Here is a 17,335-nt window from a genome sequence, read left to right on the forward strand (position 1 = left end):
AACCAAGAGGCAAGACGGAAAAGCACCTGAAAATTAAGATAACGCTTCTGACAGATGCTATCAATCTTTGTGATGCCTGAGTGAGAAGACCATGACATCTCCTTCTTAGCACAGTGCTGTAAAGGAGGATTTATTTATTATTCTACTGTTACAGACAGCATGAGGATACATGGACACAGGACCCAAGAGTAAGGATTACACTCACTCTCTGCTCAGACACTTCTGCACGCGCCATCTCATTTTTAAGACAGTAAAACCACAGCATGCAAGTTCTAATACCCTGGGTCTGGGCCGTGCCTAAAACCAGCCACAGCTGAAGTTTTTAGACCTTCATGTCACACAACCAGCAGAAAGAAAACTTCCTCGGGAGGCAGGCTGGACACCCTCCTGTGACCAGCCCGCTTCTGCATCGCGCCCTCGGGGTGAGCACAGCTCACAGTCGGCTCTGCAGGACTCAGATCCAAGATGGCAGCTGAGCTGCTACAACTCACCAGAGCCGTCCGTCACAATCGCCAAGCGTGAAGCTGCATCTTCTCCACCCCATCCTTCAGAGAACCTTTCCAAGCATCAGAATTCCACCCGTGGGTCATTCCGTCACCCTCCTTCCAGCCAAGAACAGGCACCCAGCTCTGCCCCCTCCTCAGCAACTGAATTAGCCTGCCATTCACATGTTTACACAGTCCACAAAAACAATACAGCTGCAAAACATAGAAAGCCTAGGTGGTCTTAGGAAGGCCAACTTAGGAAATGGGTGTAAAATGAATTATCTCACATGTAAAGCCAGAAATAGGTGTTTCTATTTTTAAGAGAAAAAAAAAAATAAACAGAAGTCAGAGCGCTAATTGTCCTTATGTTGATCACAATACATCACTCCCATCACTAACGTAATTTCCGCCTTTTTCTTTAGATTCAAGTAATAAAAAAAAACCAAAAAACTGGAGACCCAAATCTGTTCCAGACCTCTTTCCCCACACCATTTCTAAACCTTTTACACAAAAGCTAAATTCAAATCTCAAAAAAAATTTGCATTAAATCTCAACACTCACTTCTTTACTTCTGACCATTACTAATATAACAATAACATTAATTTACAACAAAATAATAAAACACTTGCTTTGGGGACAGAAGACTTTAATTATCTTTATGTATTCAGATGCAAAGTCTTTTGGCTAAATTAGCGTGAAAGTCCCTTCATCTACACACAATCAGCCTAAAGAACCAGGCCATTCCGAGCACAAGAGGCCGATCCATTTTAACAGTGAACACAGCTTTGAAAGCGCCACACACCCTCTCTCCCAGACTGTCAAATTTTCAAAACGGTCCAACATTTTTTCCATTTTATTTTTTAACACTTTCAGGCCCAGCAAGCATCTCACAATTAGATTAATTAAAAGCAAAAAACAAGAAACATTGCTCCTTTCTGATCAAAATTATTCCATTTATGCTTAATTATCTGTAATCCAAGTCTACATATTTAATGATGGGGATATGACAATTCGACCTATTTGCATATCTTAAGGCCTCTTCCTAAACTATACTTTGTAACAGATTCAGAAGAACAGTCCCTTTCTCATGCCAATATGCCAGGCATAAATCAGGAGGATACAAATTAGGGGGAAAATGAAGAGAAAAGAAAACAAGGCCCTCAGAGCCAGGGCCGTGCTGGGAGGAGGCGCAGCGTGCCTAAAGGTGGGGGCGCCTTGCCCGCCACATCCCAGAGCAGCCCCCAGAGCAGCCCGCAGCCCCCCAGACTGGGAGGCATTACATCACACTCCCACGACAGGGGGAGGAGGCTCACAGGAAGCAAGTTTTCAGCTTTCTTTCCTCCCTGCTCTTCAGCTTCGAGAATCCTGTGTTAGGAGTAATGGAATTTAACTTCAGGCACGGCACACTTCCAGGGGCTCCGAACAATCGCACAGACGGCTACTTATTTATGTGACCCCAAGTGACCACTTCCTGACGGATACGCGGCCGCCGACAACAGGCAGGCATACACACACACACACACACACAGCCACGCTAAATTTGTGTGGAAAAGCAGAATTATCCATCCGTACAAAATTAAACAAGAGTTTATATTCTTTGACAAACGGAGGAGATTCTGTCTACGGGAAGAAATGATGAAGAAATTATTCCCAGTTTGGGTGCAGGACTGTGGATACCGTGTTTACAAGGCAGTCCCACCATTTGGTGGGAACCACGATCAAAATAAAAGCGCATCTGGCTGCACATTGGAACACACACACACACACACACACGCACACGCAGGGCAGGCGCGAGTGAGCGCGCGCAGGAAGGTGAGGGGCGAGCCAGAGACTGCCCGGGAGGTTTTCAAGCGAGGGACTCCACAAACCCCAAACCTCCTGGCGCCCGCTCGCCCCCAGCCTGAGGTTTAAAATGTACCAGGTCTTACTGTAGGTTTCACATCTCTCGAGGAAGGATGGCCCCGTTTTTAGTTTTCATTTTTATTTTTAATTTAGTTTTTTTAAAAAAGGCTTTCCCATTCTGGGGCTTGCCTTCCCAGATCCTTTGTCGGCCTTCACAGCCGAAAGAATGCAAACCCATTTATATTTATGCAAATTTTTGCAGCAGATTTAACGGGGGGGAGGGAGGAGGTCTGTGTTTTTTCTTTTTTTAAAAAACCTCTTTTTAAATATCATATTTCCAATTACTCCCTGCTTCATGTATTTGCAAGGTAGAAACGATGGTGAATATCTGCATAGAAATTAAAAGTGCAATTAAACCACTTCAAAATTCAAATATTTTAACAAGTCTTCTCCGTTTCTAAAATGCCAAACCTGAAGTACATCACGGGTCTGATTTACAGATTCACGAAATGTCTGAAATCATCTCCATGCTAGACAAATGTCGATTTGTAACACCACCAGTGAGAACGGTTAGACAAGACCCATATACATCAATTGGTTTAAAAAAAATGGAAAATATTTACCAACCTCATAAAGTGCAGCAGTGCTTAAATCCAGCAAATTGAGGCATACAAGGTAGAAATGGAAATGAAAAAAGGTCCAAAAAATGAATTCTTTTTGTCTGTCTGCTTTTTTGTATCTTAAATATTCAGAAACCAGCAGAGACTCTGTCGGCCATTTTGGCTTGAACTAACTCTCTCTCACTCACTCTCCCTCTTGCTCTCTCTCTCCCCCTCTGTCTCTAAAGGAAGCAGCTTTTTGTGACCTTCAAATAGAGGCGGATCATGTGACTCGGGGTAGGTTTGTCAATCAGGAAAGGGGAGGGAGCTGGGGCTGAAGCCGTCTTAAAGGGGAAGCTGCCCTTTTCCGCTCACTTTCGTTTGTGAAACGCTGTTATCTCATACTCTCCGCCTACAGACACTGCGTGTGAAAGTGGCAGCAGCATAAGGGTAACAGATGAACAAAATAGAAAAGCCTTTATTGGTTTATCGAAATCTGCTCAGTTGCTAACGATTCTTGCAGATCCTGGATGCGATCTTGGCTCGCTTGCTGGTTACTCTGTTTGGGCAAGCACAGACTGGCAAACTGCTCCTCAGGGGGGGGCTTAAGCAAGGCTCTACCCAAACAGGGGCCTGTGGATTGTAAAGATTAAGGTGAAATAAAGGGCACAACTGGCCTCTGGCAAGCTTCTTTTACACACTGCACGGGAAAAGGACGACAGGAACTGAGCCCCAGTGTAAACTGTAGGACAAGTCAGACTCCTCGACACCCCAAAGGCAAGCAGACGGCTGAGAAACAAGGGCGGGTTTCCCCTTGCTCAGCTCAGACACCAATTGTTGAGAGAGAGAGAGCGCAGCTCCTCCCCCAGACCCAAATGAAAGCTGGGGCTCCAGCCCAGCCAGCAGTTCCTCTGGGCGGGGGCAGGGCTGAGTCAGCCGATCCCCTCCCCCCACCTGAGGAAGCAATCCTCCAGCTGACAGAAGCTTTCACTTAATTAAAACCTGCCTGGTTCCCCGCCCCCATTGAGCCCCTCCTGCTCCCTCCTGGGGCCCACTCCAGCCCACCTGAAGCCCCTTCCCCACCTCCCCAGCTGGGTGTACCTCTCCAGCCCGGGGCGGACAGCAAGTGTGAGTTCAGGGCTGGAGGCGAGCGCCGGCCTCCTGTCACTCTGAGATGGTATCTGGTTTCTTTCTGTGCATGGCTTCTCCCGCCGCTCCGTTTGCCTTATCCTGCCCATCTCAAAAGTCACTCACTCCCCTCCCAGTCTAGACCAGTGCAACACGCCCCTGACACCCAGAGCTGAACTACTTCAGGGCAGCAGCACCGGGAGGAGGCTGGCGGGGCGCACCCAGCACGGGGTTGACGCCGAGCCCTGTCGCTGCTCCGCGGGAGCCCCACACGCGAAGGAATGTGTTACTTGGATCTTCATTCCCAAAGGCCTGGCTTGAGGAGGACACCTGCCACCCAGACAGGAGGGAGTGACAGAGTTCCCAGACACACATCCACACAGCGCTTTCCAGGTCTGCGTGAGGAACAAACTCAAGCAGGAAAGTACGGGAAAGGGTGCCAGCCCCAAGACAGCACAGGCCACGTGCGGGGTCAGTGGGGGCCTGCTCCTTCTCTAGGGGACTGAGGGACTCCAGGACCCCACTTCCTGTGAAAAGGCACCTGTGAGAGTGCCCGCCAACCCCCTCTCCCCACCGCCACGTTTGTCACTCTGGCTTCTGGCTCTTCAGAGTCTTCCTCCTTCCTTTTTCCATTCCCAGAGAACAGGAAAGGCGCTGTTTCGGGGCAGGCAGAGGCTAATGCGCAAGCTACCTGGCAGCCTGGGCGCTTGTGGTGTAAAATGCTTCCACTGTCTCAGGACCTGGACTGACAATTGAAATGCAGGCAAAAGTAGGAAACTCCTAGATGGAAATTGTGAATATTCTGCCTATTTTTATCCTCCCAATACCTTCCAGATGAGTTGGGGAAAGCCGACTTACATGAGGCATGCTCTGTGAGCTAACAGGCATGGTGACTGCAAGGCTGCCTTGTTCTAATTGGTAATGGACACGATTCCTTTATGTAACTGAATTTTTCTAGGACTTCATTCCCCAGTGTACAGGTATTTGTATGTGTTGTTTTGAGAATGTTAAGTGGCTGGACCTGGTGCAGTGGTTCAATTGGCTAGTTCTCCCCTTGCAAAGCCCCTGGGATCTTGCGTGGGTACTGCTCCCTGCTGGGAGGAAAGCAGTAGAGGGTGGTTTAAAGCCTTGGGACCCTGCACCAATGTGGGAGACCCGAGAGAAACTCCTGGCTCTAGATTGGCTCAGCTCCAGACACTGTGGCCACTCGGACAGTGAACCAGCGAACAGAAGAGCTTGCTTTCTCCTTCTCTCATAAATCTGCCTTTCCAATGTGTCTCCCAAAGCTCGTCTTGGCTTCTGAAGGAAGAACGCGTTTTAAAAGATACAGAGAGAAGTCAGGGAGACAGAAAGTCAGGAAGCACCTGTTGCTGTCTAGATATTATGGGCCCAGTGGGAGTAGCAGATGTGGAGGAAAGTAGCTAAGAACACAATGCATGTTGAGGTAGAAATGATTGTACTAGAAAATAACTGGTGAGGCCCGGCGGCGTGGTCTAGCGGCTAAAGTCCTCGCCTTGAACGCCCTGGGATCCCATATGGGCGTCGGTTCTAGTCCCGGTAGTTCCACTTCCCATCCAGCTCCCTGCCTGTGGCCTGGGAAAGCAGTCGAGGACAGCCTAAAGCCTTGGGACCCTGCACCCACATGGGAGACCTGGAAGAAGTTTCTGGCTCCTGGCTTCGGATCGGCACAGCACCGGCCGTTGCACTCACTTGGGGAGTGAATTATCGGACGGAAGATCTTCCTCTCTGTCTCTCCTCCTCTCTGTATATCTGACTTTCCAATAAAAATAAATAAATCTTAAAAAAAAAAGAAAAAGAAAATAACTGGTTCTTGTTAAAGAATGGAATCTGGAACCATGAGCTAAAGTAAGCCAATCAATTTATTCAGAAATAAGAATTCTGGTTCATCATTCATACCATTCTCTGAGCATCTATGATGTATTATGTACCATGCTATGACCTAGACCAAGAGGATAAAAAAAAGATGAACACTTTTGGGGCCAAAGAGTCACATGAACCCCAAACTAAAAAACAGCATGATATAGATATTGTAATAGAAGTAACGCAGAAAGAAACATGTTATGCTATGGGGAAATAGGACTAAGTGCTAAGGCAGTCTCACCTGGGAGGTGAGGCTCTGGACGGAAGCTTGGACTGGGAGTTAGCCGTGCAGAGAAGCTAAGAAGGGCACGGGTTTTTCAGAGCTGCACCCATTTCAGTACCTACAAACCACGGCAGCTGGGACAGCTGACAGGAAAAATGTGCATGTCAGAACACACTGTCTCCAGTCTTCTCAGCCTCAGCTCGGTCAGAAGGTATAAAGGGTAGCCAGCACCACCTAGGAATCACCATCGCCACATGAATCCAGTAACCTTTAGGTTGAAAGTGTTAACATTTATGGTCATATTTCCTACTTATTTGTGAGAATGCTAACAGGTCTTTCAGGGAATATTTTTTTTTTACATCCTCAAATTCTTAAGAACCAAACTCAAAAGTCAAATTTGCATATGGAGAAAGCCTTTCCTGAAACCCCAGGCTGAGTCAGACTCCATGTTCCGTGTCTGGGGGCCAAGAACTCAATCCACGCTTTGCACATGGAGGGTAGGAGCCCAGATCCATGAGCCATCAGCTGCTACCTCCCACGGTCTACATTAGCAGGAAGCTGGAGTAATGAGCTGGAGCCAGACACCAAACCCATGGTTCATGGGTGTCTTCAACAGCAGGCTAAAAGACTACTCCATAATGCTTTTCTTTTCTTTAAACATTTAATGTGCCCAAAAAATACACTTTGTAAAATCTGTCAGTCTCAAGTATACTTTCACCACTCAGTCTCAAGTATACCCACATTGTTGTAAAATAGATCTGCAGTTTTCTCATCTTCAAATGTGAAACTCTGTCCCCTTTGGACATCAACTCCCCCTTTTTTCTCTCCCCTAGCCCCTGGGAACTGCCATTCTACAATTCTGAATATGAAGTACTTCACATAAGCAGACTTTATGTCTTGTGGTGACAAACTTCCTTCGCTGAGCATATTTTATACAGGGGACAGGTTTTCCATCCTCTTTATGGCTGCATAATATTCCACTGTGTGCAGACAGCACATCGTATTGGTTCACTTACTGTAGATGGTCACTTAGTTACTGCCACCACTCTATTAATGCAGTATGAACACTGAACCTCCTCAAGACCTTGCTTTTGATTCTTTTACCTCCTGATGCTCCTGAGAAGGCAGCAGAAGATGCCTCAAGTGTTGGGAGACCTGGAAGGAGCTCCTGGCTCCCAGCTTCAGCCTGTCCCAACCCTGGCTTATGCAGGCATTTGGAAAGTAAAGAAGCAAACAGAAGAATCTCTCTGTGTCTGTGTGTCTAATTCTCTTCTTAGAGCTGATGTCATGGCACAGTAGAATAAGACTTGTCCGTGATGCCAGCATCCCATATGAGTGCCACTTCAAGTTCCAGTTGCTCTATTTCCCATCCAGCTCCCTGCTTACTGCCTGGGAAAACAGTGGAATATGGCTCAAATCCTTGCACCCCTACACCCATGAGGGAGACCCAAAAGAAGCTCATGGCACCTGACTATGGACTAGCCCAACTCCAGCCACTGTGACTATTCAGGACTGAACCAGCAGACCGAAGACCTTTCTCTTTCTCTTTGTAATTCTGCTTTTCAAATAAAAACAAAAATAAATCTTTTTAAAAATTCTCTTCTTTTGCCTCTGTGACTCTTAGACTGGACAGAGTTGGGGGAGGGAGTGAGGGGAAAGGCTGGTCAATGAGTACTAGCAAGACCAGGTCAGATCACCAGCAGGTTGCTGCACACAGCAATACTGCACTGCAAACAGCATTTCAAAGAGCTAAAAGAAAGGATTTGGAATGTTCTCACAGTACAGAGATGAAAAGTTTAAGGTGACAGATATGGTAATTCCCCTGCTGTTTGGTATATAATGCCTATATGGACATGCCAATGAATCTTACTAAATATTTTTCTGAACCTAATTTTGTATTTGAAATTAACTTCCTTTTGTATAAAATGTATTCCCTGAAGTTCTGAATTTTTTTAAAAAAAAGATTTGCTTATTTATATTGAAAAGGCAGATTCACAGAGAGAAGGAAAGAGAAAAAAAGATCTATTCACTGGTTCATTCCTCAAATAGCCACAATGGTCAGAGCTGAGCTGGGCTGATCCAAAGCCAGCAGTCAACAGGAGCTTCTTCCAGGTCTCCCATGTGGGAACAAGGTCCCTAGGCTTTGGGCCATACTCCTCTGCTTTCCAGGCCATAAGCATGGAGCAGGAGGGAAGTGGAGCAGCCAGGAAACGAACCATCACCCATATGGGATACCAGTGCTTGGAGGTGGAGAATTAGCCAACTGAGCCATCATGCTGGCCACCTAAATTCTGAATGTTATTCTGGCTAGAAGAGGGTCTCTAGTGAAATTCAAGTCTAAAAGGAGGACAGCCATAAATAGAAGCCCTTAACAAGAGCCACACACATGGGCAGGAAGTCCCTCAGAACAACATGAAAATCTTGCAGATGCCCTTACAAGTAAAGGGAAGGCTCAGGCTTGGCTAAAAAGGCATCTTATGTAAAATAAACAATAAGCAACAACTGGTAAAGGTAGGGATGTTGACAAAGGAAAAAGAGGTAAAATTAGGTGTGATGGGACATATTCAAGGCAGGATCAAATTCAAACTCACACTCAGAGAGTTCATTTGGCACAGTGGCTAAGACGCTGAGCTGCCCTCATCTGATAGCAGAGAGCTTCCACCGTTTGGTTCATGCCCCAAATGCTTGCACCAGCCAGGAACAGTCCAGGCCAAAGCCAGAAGGATACACTCCAGCCTGGTCTCATACTTGGGTACCAGAGGCACGAACTTAAGCCACCCACTGCCTTCCCAGACACTGCGGCAGGGAGCTGGATTAGAGGTGACTCAAACTGGTGCAGGATAACAGCGTCGGGGTGGCTCAAACTGCCGCACCCCAACCCCAGCCCCACAACGTGTGTTTCCTGCCTGTTTACATAATGGTATGGATTTCAAAACAACTGACTGGAACAGTCATAGCTCTAAAAAGGAAGCCTCAGAATACTACTTTAAATTAACTGAACAACCTTTACCTAAACCTACAATGCCACGATATACTTACATAGCAGAATGCTAAAATTGTAGCTGTAACTAAAGGACTATACTAGTGTAATAATATGGAGGGAAATGGTGGCTAAATTCTCACTTTGCACATATGGGATCCCATATGGGCACCAATTTGTGTCCTGGCTGCTCCACTTCCCATTCAATTCCCTGCTTGTGGCCTGGGAAAGCAGCAGAGGATGGATGGCCAAGCTTTGAGACCTGCACCTGTGTGGGAGACCCAGAAGAAGCTCCTGGCTTCAGATCTGCTCAGCTCTGGCCACTGTGGCCACTTGGGGAGTGAACCACTGGATGGAAGATCTTCCTCTCTGTCTCTCCTTCTCTTGGTAAATCTACCTTTCAAGAAAAAAAATCTAAAAAAATATATGGGGGAAATGTTGGGAGAGGAAAACAGGGAGGAAGGAAGAGGAGCAAGGTCCAGGTGCCTACAAAACTGCATCATGGACAATAATAATAAATTCAAAAATTAACTGAAAAAAATTAACTGAAGAAATAAATTATTCCTTTCAATTAGCTTTTCCATAAAGGCTTGCTATTTCTCCAGAAATAAAATATCAACAAAATTAGACTTTTATTAAATTAACAGTTAGCTTTGAGTGTTTGCTCCAAGTTCCAACCTATTTACTGCTTCTTAAAAGCCTCCATCACCTTATGCAGCAAGCACTAGCCTCGCTGTTAAAATGCCGTGCTCCACACTGCAATGCCAGTTCCTGGCTTCAGCTTCCTGCCCAGACAGACCCTGGGACGCAACAATGACGGCGCAAGGACACTGGGTTCCTGACCCAGACTGTGTTCCTGGCTCCCAGCTCCATCCTGGCCCCGTCTCTAGCATTTGGAGGGTAAACCACCAAACAGGGCACCCACGTCTCTGTTACTCTGCTTCTCAAAAAAAAAAAAAAAATTACCAAATTAAATCACCACTTTAGCCTGTAGAGCAACCCATATGGCTTTGAGTCACTATGGAACACATAACTATTGAAGTTACTTTTACTGAAATTAATTCATAACCTCGGTATCCAAGAAAAACCTCAGAAAATAGAACTCAGAACTTACTCATTATGTTTCTGAGGCAGTTGGGGAAAAAAGATATTCTCAGAGGATTTGTTTTTTAGAGTAACTTCAATGCAAATTAGAAAATTTATTAGCAACTGTGAAAGTTTACCAAAGAGCTAGTATAAAATATTGATGTTTTTTACCAAAATTCCCAGCAGCAAAACTTCCATGGGCATAAACCATCATCTACTGAATGTCTTTGCAGCATTCTGAAAATACCAATTAACTTAAAAATAAAAAAGACCTAACTTCCTCTCCCCACTCAAAATGTGAAAAGATTAATGCCTGGATTATTGCTGTGAAATGATGATTCTGGTTCACAGAGTTCAAGTTGGGCTTCTTAGTAAGTTTGTTTCAACATGTCCATATTTTATGGCTCAAAGGGAGAAAAAAACAGGAAAACCTGATGGCAGAATACAGTGCGTGTGTGTGTGTTTTAAAGGATTTATTTATTTTTATTGGAAAGATAGAGATGGTATTTGAGAGACAGAAAGATCTTCCATCTGCTGGTCCATTCCCGAAATGACCACAACAGCCAAACCTGAGCCAATCCGAAGCCAGGAGCCAGGCACTTCCTCCAGGTCTTTCACATGGGTGCAGGGTCCAAAGGCCTTGGGTCATCCTTGACTGCTTTCTCAGGCCATTACAGCAGGGAGCTGGATGGAAAGTGGAGCAGCTGGGACACGAGCCAGTGCCCAGATGGGATGCTGGTGCTTGGAGGTAGAGAATTAGAGAATTAGCCAGTTGAGTCAACACATAGGCTGCAGAATACAATGTTTTAAAGGAGAAAGAAACAAAACAAAACAAAACAAAACAAAACACCTTTCCCTTTCCCATGACCAAATACTAGTCTATGTTCTAAGCATGATTATCTATGCAATCCATGATTTGGAAATATTTTCAGTTTTTGAATATTTAGAAAATGCTATATAGGAAGCTGTGGGTTTTTTTTTTTTCTTTTTTTCAGAGGCGCAGAAAGAGACAAAGAGGCAGCAACAAAGATCTCCCATCAGTTGGTTCACCGCCGCATGTCCACAGTGACTCGGGTGGGTCCAGGTTGAAACCAGAGCAGAAAATTCAATTCCTGCTTCCCGAGGAGGGCGGCAGGAGTCTAAGACCTTGAGGCACCACTGTCACCTCTCAAGGCCTGCAAGAGCAAGAGGCTGGAGCTAGATCTCCAACACAGGTGGAGCTAAGCAGAACGTGGCCACCAGGCCACATGCCACCCCCAGGTCTGTCAAAGGACATGCTGGAAGAGTTCCCAAAAAGGTCAGGGGTAAACGGAATGACTGGGGTGGGTGTGGAGCACTTAAAACACCACATCACACACGGGATTTGAGTCCCAGTTTCGCTTCTGATCCACACCTGAACACACACCTCGGGGGCAGCAGACAAACCAAGAACTTGCGTCTCTGCAGTCCACGTGGGAGACCCAGTAAACTGATTCCTGGCTTCCGGCTGGCTGGTCCTGACTATTGCAGGGGTCTGAAGGACGAACCAGAAGATGGAAGATCTCCCTTCCCGCTCTGTGTCTGTTTCTCTGCCTTTCAAACACACACACACACGCAGGTAAATTTTGTAAACAAAAATAAGTGGAGCAGTCAAAATGAAACGAAGGGAGCCACAGTTGGGACACCCACACGCCCTCTCTGAGTACAGCTGGGAAATGCCAGTTCCTGCATGAGGGAGAGAACCAGCAAGTGGGTATTAACAGAGCAAACCAGCAAATGGACTCTCTCTTTCCTATCCCCTATTCTTTCTCTCTGTCATTCAAATAAATAAATCCTATAAATCCTTCTAAAAAAATGCCCAGCACAGTAACCTAGTGGCTTAAGTCCTCACCTTATATGCATCAGGATCCCCTACAGGCACTGGTTCTAACCCTGGTGACTCCGCTTCCCATCCAGCTCCCTGCTTGTGGCCTGGGAAAGCAGTCGAGGACGGCCCAAAGCTTTGGTGCCTTGTACCTGCGTGGGAGACCTGGAAGAAGCTCCTGGCTCCCGGCTCCTGGCTTCGGATCAGCTCAGCTCTGACCATTTCAGACACTTGGGGAATAAATCAGCAGATGGAAGATCTTCCTCTCTGTCTTTCCTCCTCTCTGTGTATCTATCTGACTTTCAAATAGAAATAAATAAATCTGGAAAAAAAAGCCCAGTGCAGTAGCCTAGTAGCTAAAAGTCCTCACCTTGCAAGAGCCAGGATACTATTATGGGTGCCAGATCATATCCTGGCTGCTCAACTTCCCTTTCGGCTTCCTGCTTGTGGCCTGGGAAAGCAATAGGGTACGGCCCCCTTGGTACCCCGCACCCATATGGGAGACCTGGAAGAGGCGCCTGGCTCCTGGCTTCATATCGGCTCAGCTCTGGCCACTGCAGCAACTTGGGGAGTGAACCAGCGGATGGAAGGTCTTTATGTCTCTCCTTGTCTCTGTAAATCTGACTTTCCAATAAAAAATCTAAAAAATAAAAACAAAAATAATAAAACAGGGAACAGTGAGGTTGCATATCAGACTAGTCCTCCACATGCAGCAGCAGCATCCCATGTAGGTAGAGTCCCAGCTGCTTCACTTCCCATCCAGTACTCTGTGATGGCCTGGAACACAGCGGATGGCTCGAGGCCTGGGCTCTGGCACTGCAGCCATCCCACGAGTGGGACAGCGGATGGACTGTCTCTCTGTCTCTGTCTCTGTAACTCTTTCAAGTAAAATAAGTAAATCTTAAAAAAAAAAAAAAGGAAAAAAAGAATGGTGGTATTCTAAAAATGGTATCTTTACTGTAGAGACTTCGGGAGAATAAAAGTTTAAAATCTGTCCTGCACTTGAGTCTGAGGAAGACAATAAGGCAGAAATAAAGACAAGGGCTGACACAGGACTTGAAGGAGGTGTGAGAGGCAGTGAAGTGGGGCAGTGGGTTAAGCCACAGCTGCCATGTCAATGCCAGCATTTCCTATGGGTGCCAGTTTCTAGCTTCCTGTTAATATTCACAGGAAAGCAGAAGATGGCCCCAATAACTGAGTGCCTGTCACCTAGAATAACCAGATGGACTCCAGGTTCCTGACAGAAGATATTTCTCTAGGTCTCTCTTTCCCCTTTCTAATTATGCTTTACAAAGAAGTAAGTATGAAAGGTCTGCATAATGAATTAATCCGGAGAAACCAAAGGGGCATTTTATAACCAGAATTTTAAGTTGAGAAGAAGACAATAGGAAGAAGAGAATTTCATCAGATTTGAGAACTGAGGCAGTCGCGAGCAGCACCTGGATCCAGAGCCAAAAGGCACCCAGGTTCTCTCGGACAGGGCCCCAAGCCTGAAGGAAAGAGATGGCATCTTGAAGTAGAAACCTAGAAAAAAAGGGGGGGGGCTTAAAAACAGGTCATGGGGAAAAAAAGCAGAGTCTAAATCTGAAGCTGGGGCAGGCGTTGGGTGTTCCAGCTAAGATGCAAGGCAGGCTGCCCACTTCTCCTATCAGAATGCTCAGGTTTGAGCCCAGGGTCGGCTCCAGCTTCCAGCTGCCTGCTAATGCACACCCTGGGTTGGGGGGTGACAGGTCCTGATGCAGCAGCTGGGACTCTGCCATGCATCGGTGAGAACGGGATTAACTTCCCAATACCCGGTTTGCCAAGCCCAGCTTCAGCTGTTGCAGACATCTGCATTTTATGTTGCTTTTAACAAGATTTATTTATTTTTACTTGAAAGTTAGACTCATAGAGAGGAGAGACAGAGAAAAAGATCCGGTTCACTCCCCAAGTGGTCACAATGGACAGAGCTGAGTTGATCAGAAACCAGGAGCTTTTTCCAGGTCACCCACACAGCTGCAGCTGTCCAAGGATCTTAGCCACCCTCTGCCGCTTTCCCAGTCCATAAGCAGAGCGGGATGGGAAGTGGAGTAGCTGAGACATGAACTGGTGCCCATATGGGATCCCAGAACTTGCAGGGAGGGGATTAACCAATTGAGCCACTGTGCTAGAATTGTGTGTGTTTAAGATTTGCTATTTTATTTATTTATTTTAAAAAATAAATCTGGCAGCATTACAGAGAGGAAAGGCAAAGAATGAGCGAGCAAGAGAAAGATCTATTACTCCTCAGATGGTTGCAACAGTGGGAGCTGTAGGTATAGGAATGCAATCAACTAGACTGTCCTCTACTGTTCTCCTGGGTCATTTATTAAGGAACTGGATCAGAAGTGCAGCCGCTGGGACTTGAACCAGCACGTATGTAGGATGTCAACATCACAGATGGAGAGTTAACTTGCTACACTGTAGTGCTGGCCTATAACAGATTTTACAGACAATATGTCCTTTTCAGGAATTGCTGCTAGAATTTTTATATTTCAAAATTTTACCAAGTGCTAGATGAGGAATCGTACAAATACTCAGGGGAAAAGGCATATTATGAAAAACACTAGGCATGACTTAAATTTTTTTCCCCCAAATCAACTTCTTTGAAATTATTTATTCGAGGAGCTGGCATGGCAGCACAGCGCATGAATGCTCCATCTGCAGTGCCAGCATCCCATACGGGTGTCCATTTTTGTCCTGGCTGCTCCGCTTCCCATCCAACTCTCTGCTATGATGGCCTGGGAAAGCATCTGAGTGGTTCATGTCCTTGGGCCCCTATACTACTTGGGAGACCCAGAATAAACTCCTGGCACCTGGCTTTGGCTCAACTGAGCTCTGGCCATTGCAGTATTTAGGTAGTGAATCAGCAAATGAAAAACCTTCTCTTTCTCTGTCTCTCCTTTTCTCTGTAAACCTGCCTTTAAAATAAAAATTAATAAATCTTAAAAAGCATTTATTTGGAAGAGTGAAGGAGATACACAGATCTCCCACTTGCTAGGTCACTCCCCAAATGCCTCCAACAGCCGGGGCTGGGCTGGGTGCAAGTCAGGAGCAGGGAACTCCTTCTGTCTCCCAAGCGAGTGGAGGACTCTAACTGCCCGAGCCATCACGCATGTCAGTACACCAATGAGCACTGTCACCACTCTGCCAAATACCAGCACAGAAATCAGATGTTTTAAACTTTTTAAACACAATACATACCAAGGACTGTAATTTCAATGAAAAATCAGTAATAATTTTACATTCTGGGACAGGTGTTTGACATAGCAGTTAAGAAATTATTTGATAGGCCCACATTCCTTACTGGAGTCCTTGCCTTCCAATCCTGGCTCCAATTCCCCATTCCAGCTTCTTGCTAAGGCACAGACTGGGCAGCAGATGCTGGTTCAAGTCCCTGGCTCCCCACTTCCATGATGGAGACCAGACCTGAACTCTGGGCTCCTGCCTGTGGCCTGACTCAGGTCCAAGCCGATGTATTTACAGAGTGAACCAATGCATGAAAGGGCTTGGTTTGTCTCCAGGCCTTTCAAATAAAATAAAATAAGAAATATAACTTAATATACTTTCTTAAAATCCAGGCTACAGTTTGCATTTAAAGTATGTTTCAATCAGATCACTAAAATTCTTTAAATTGTTTAAAAAATAACAACTAAAATCTATTACTTCAATTATTTTTTTATTAAAAGTCTAGTTTCATTTCATTTGAAAAGAAGAGAGAGAGATCTCCCATCTGCTGGTTCACCACCCAAATACCCGCAATGCCCCTCAAAACCATTTTTAAATACAGAGTTCAGGAGTGTTCAGTGTATTCACACTGCTGAGTAACAAGTGTCTAGACATTCTTTATCTTGAAAAGTTGAAAATCTATTTCTACTAAACATTAGTTCTTTCTCCCTGCAGTCCTCAGACAGCAACTTTCTATGATTCTATTTTAGAAACTTCATGTAAGTGAAGTTTCTACTATTTGCCCTTTAGGACTGGCCTGTGTGGTTCAGTGTCAAGTCCTTAAGGTTCTTTCACATCCTGGTATTCGACAGGATTTCCGTCTTTTTTAAGGCTGTGTGACATCCCATTGCGTGGATAAAAACACCTCGCTCAGCCACTCATCTGTCACGGACGTCTGGCTGCTCCCGCCTCTTGACTGCCGTACCAGCACACTCAACACAGCTCGCCAACAGCGCCTCAACATCCTGCTTTCAGAGGCTTCCTTTTAGTAATGACTTTTTGTAAATGATCAAAAAGAATTAAGAAAGTTGAATCAACAAAAATCAACTTAAAAATCAGATAATTTTACTAAAGATAAATGATAATCTTCTGAGGATAGGACTCGATTTTAGTATGGAGATTTAAAATTTAGACTTTTTAAGCTATTTTGAGGGAATAAAAGAAAAGCAGTCATGCTCCAGGCACTTATACCAACATTGATATTTAGCTTCAAAATCATTTGTGACAAACACGTTCCCAGAGACATCTAGGCCAAGGCCAAGGCGGGGAGCCGCTGATAGGAAGAATAGCTGCTCAAGTTCCTCTGCACAGCGGGCCAACCCTGATCCACTTCAAGTGAACTGAGCAGTTAAGATAGCAAGGAGGGAGGACTGTCATTGTTCCCAACACAGAGGAAGGACAGGTGTCCAAGGTGACAGATACACCTATCACTCTGCTCTGCATAGTACACATTATGTGCTTGTACTGCACTACCACACTGCATCCCATAACTACCTATGGCTACTAACAGCCCCTTGTGTCTGCCCATTCACTGCGTCAGTAAACAGCTGAGTGGCTCTGGGGAAAGTAGAAACAGAAACAGGGTTCGCTTATGGAAAGGCTGCGCTCTGTGTGGCGCGTCAAACCTGCCGGGCTGTGTGCATGTCACAGCTTGTCTGACATGGGACTTGGGGGGCACTCTCCCCGGCACTGTCTGCTGGATCAGGACGGGTTACTGCAGGTTCTTATGGATGCATGTGCTTGGGAATCGGCCATGCTCTCCAGAACAGAACTTCATCTGCACATTAAGGACAAGCTTGACATCATTTCCATTCATGTGACTTTGAGCTTGAAAATGGTAGTTTTGCTACCCCCAGTTTCTCCTAGGCATACAGTGTCCGAGGCTGGCAAAGAATTTAAGAGAGTGATGCCAGAAAATGCTCTGAAGCCAGAGAGATGCAGGTTCAAATCCTAACTCCCACTTTAGGCTACATTTCCATGGGTAAGTTACCTCCCTTGATCTCTGGTAAAGTGGAGACAACT

The 17,335-nt window shown here is 45.7% G+C and overlaps 1 protein-coding gene across 7 annotated transcripts in view; it reads right to left on the bottom strand.

Moving 5' to 3' along the window:
- The window catches only part of TNRC6B (trinucleotide repeat containing adaptor 6B), a 230,652-nt gene that overhangs the window by 127,470 nt on the left and 85,847 nt on the right, over positions 1–17,335 (bottom strand). For 2 of the 7 annotated variants that reach the window (XM_058673244.1, XM_058673241.1), the window contains exon 1: positions 2,955–3,610. The exons of 4 other annotated variants lie outside the window; for them this stretch is intronic. In XM_058673244.1, coding sequence (XP_058529227.1) covers positions 2,955–2,959 — 5 coding nt within the window. In that variant the 5' untranslated portion in view covers positions 2,960–3,610. Of the gene's footprint in view, positions 1–2,954; positions 3,611–17,335 lie in introns of those variants that run through there. One more of the 7 variants, XM_058673245.1, reaches the window with a different exon arrangement.

The sequence above is a fragment of the Ochotona princeps genome, chromosome 15 (assembly GCF_030435755.1).
Source record: "Ochotona princeps isolate mOchPri1 chromosome 15, mOchPri1.hap1, whole genome shotgun sequence".
In the NCBI taxonomy this organism is placed as follows: domain Eukaryota; kingdom Metazoa; phylum Chordata; class Mammalia; order Lagomorpha; family Ochotonidae; genus Ochotona; species Ochotona princeps.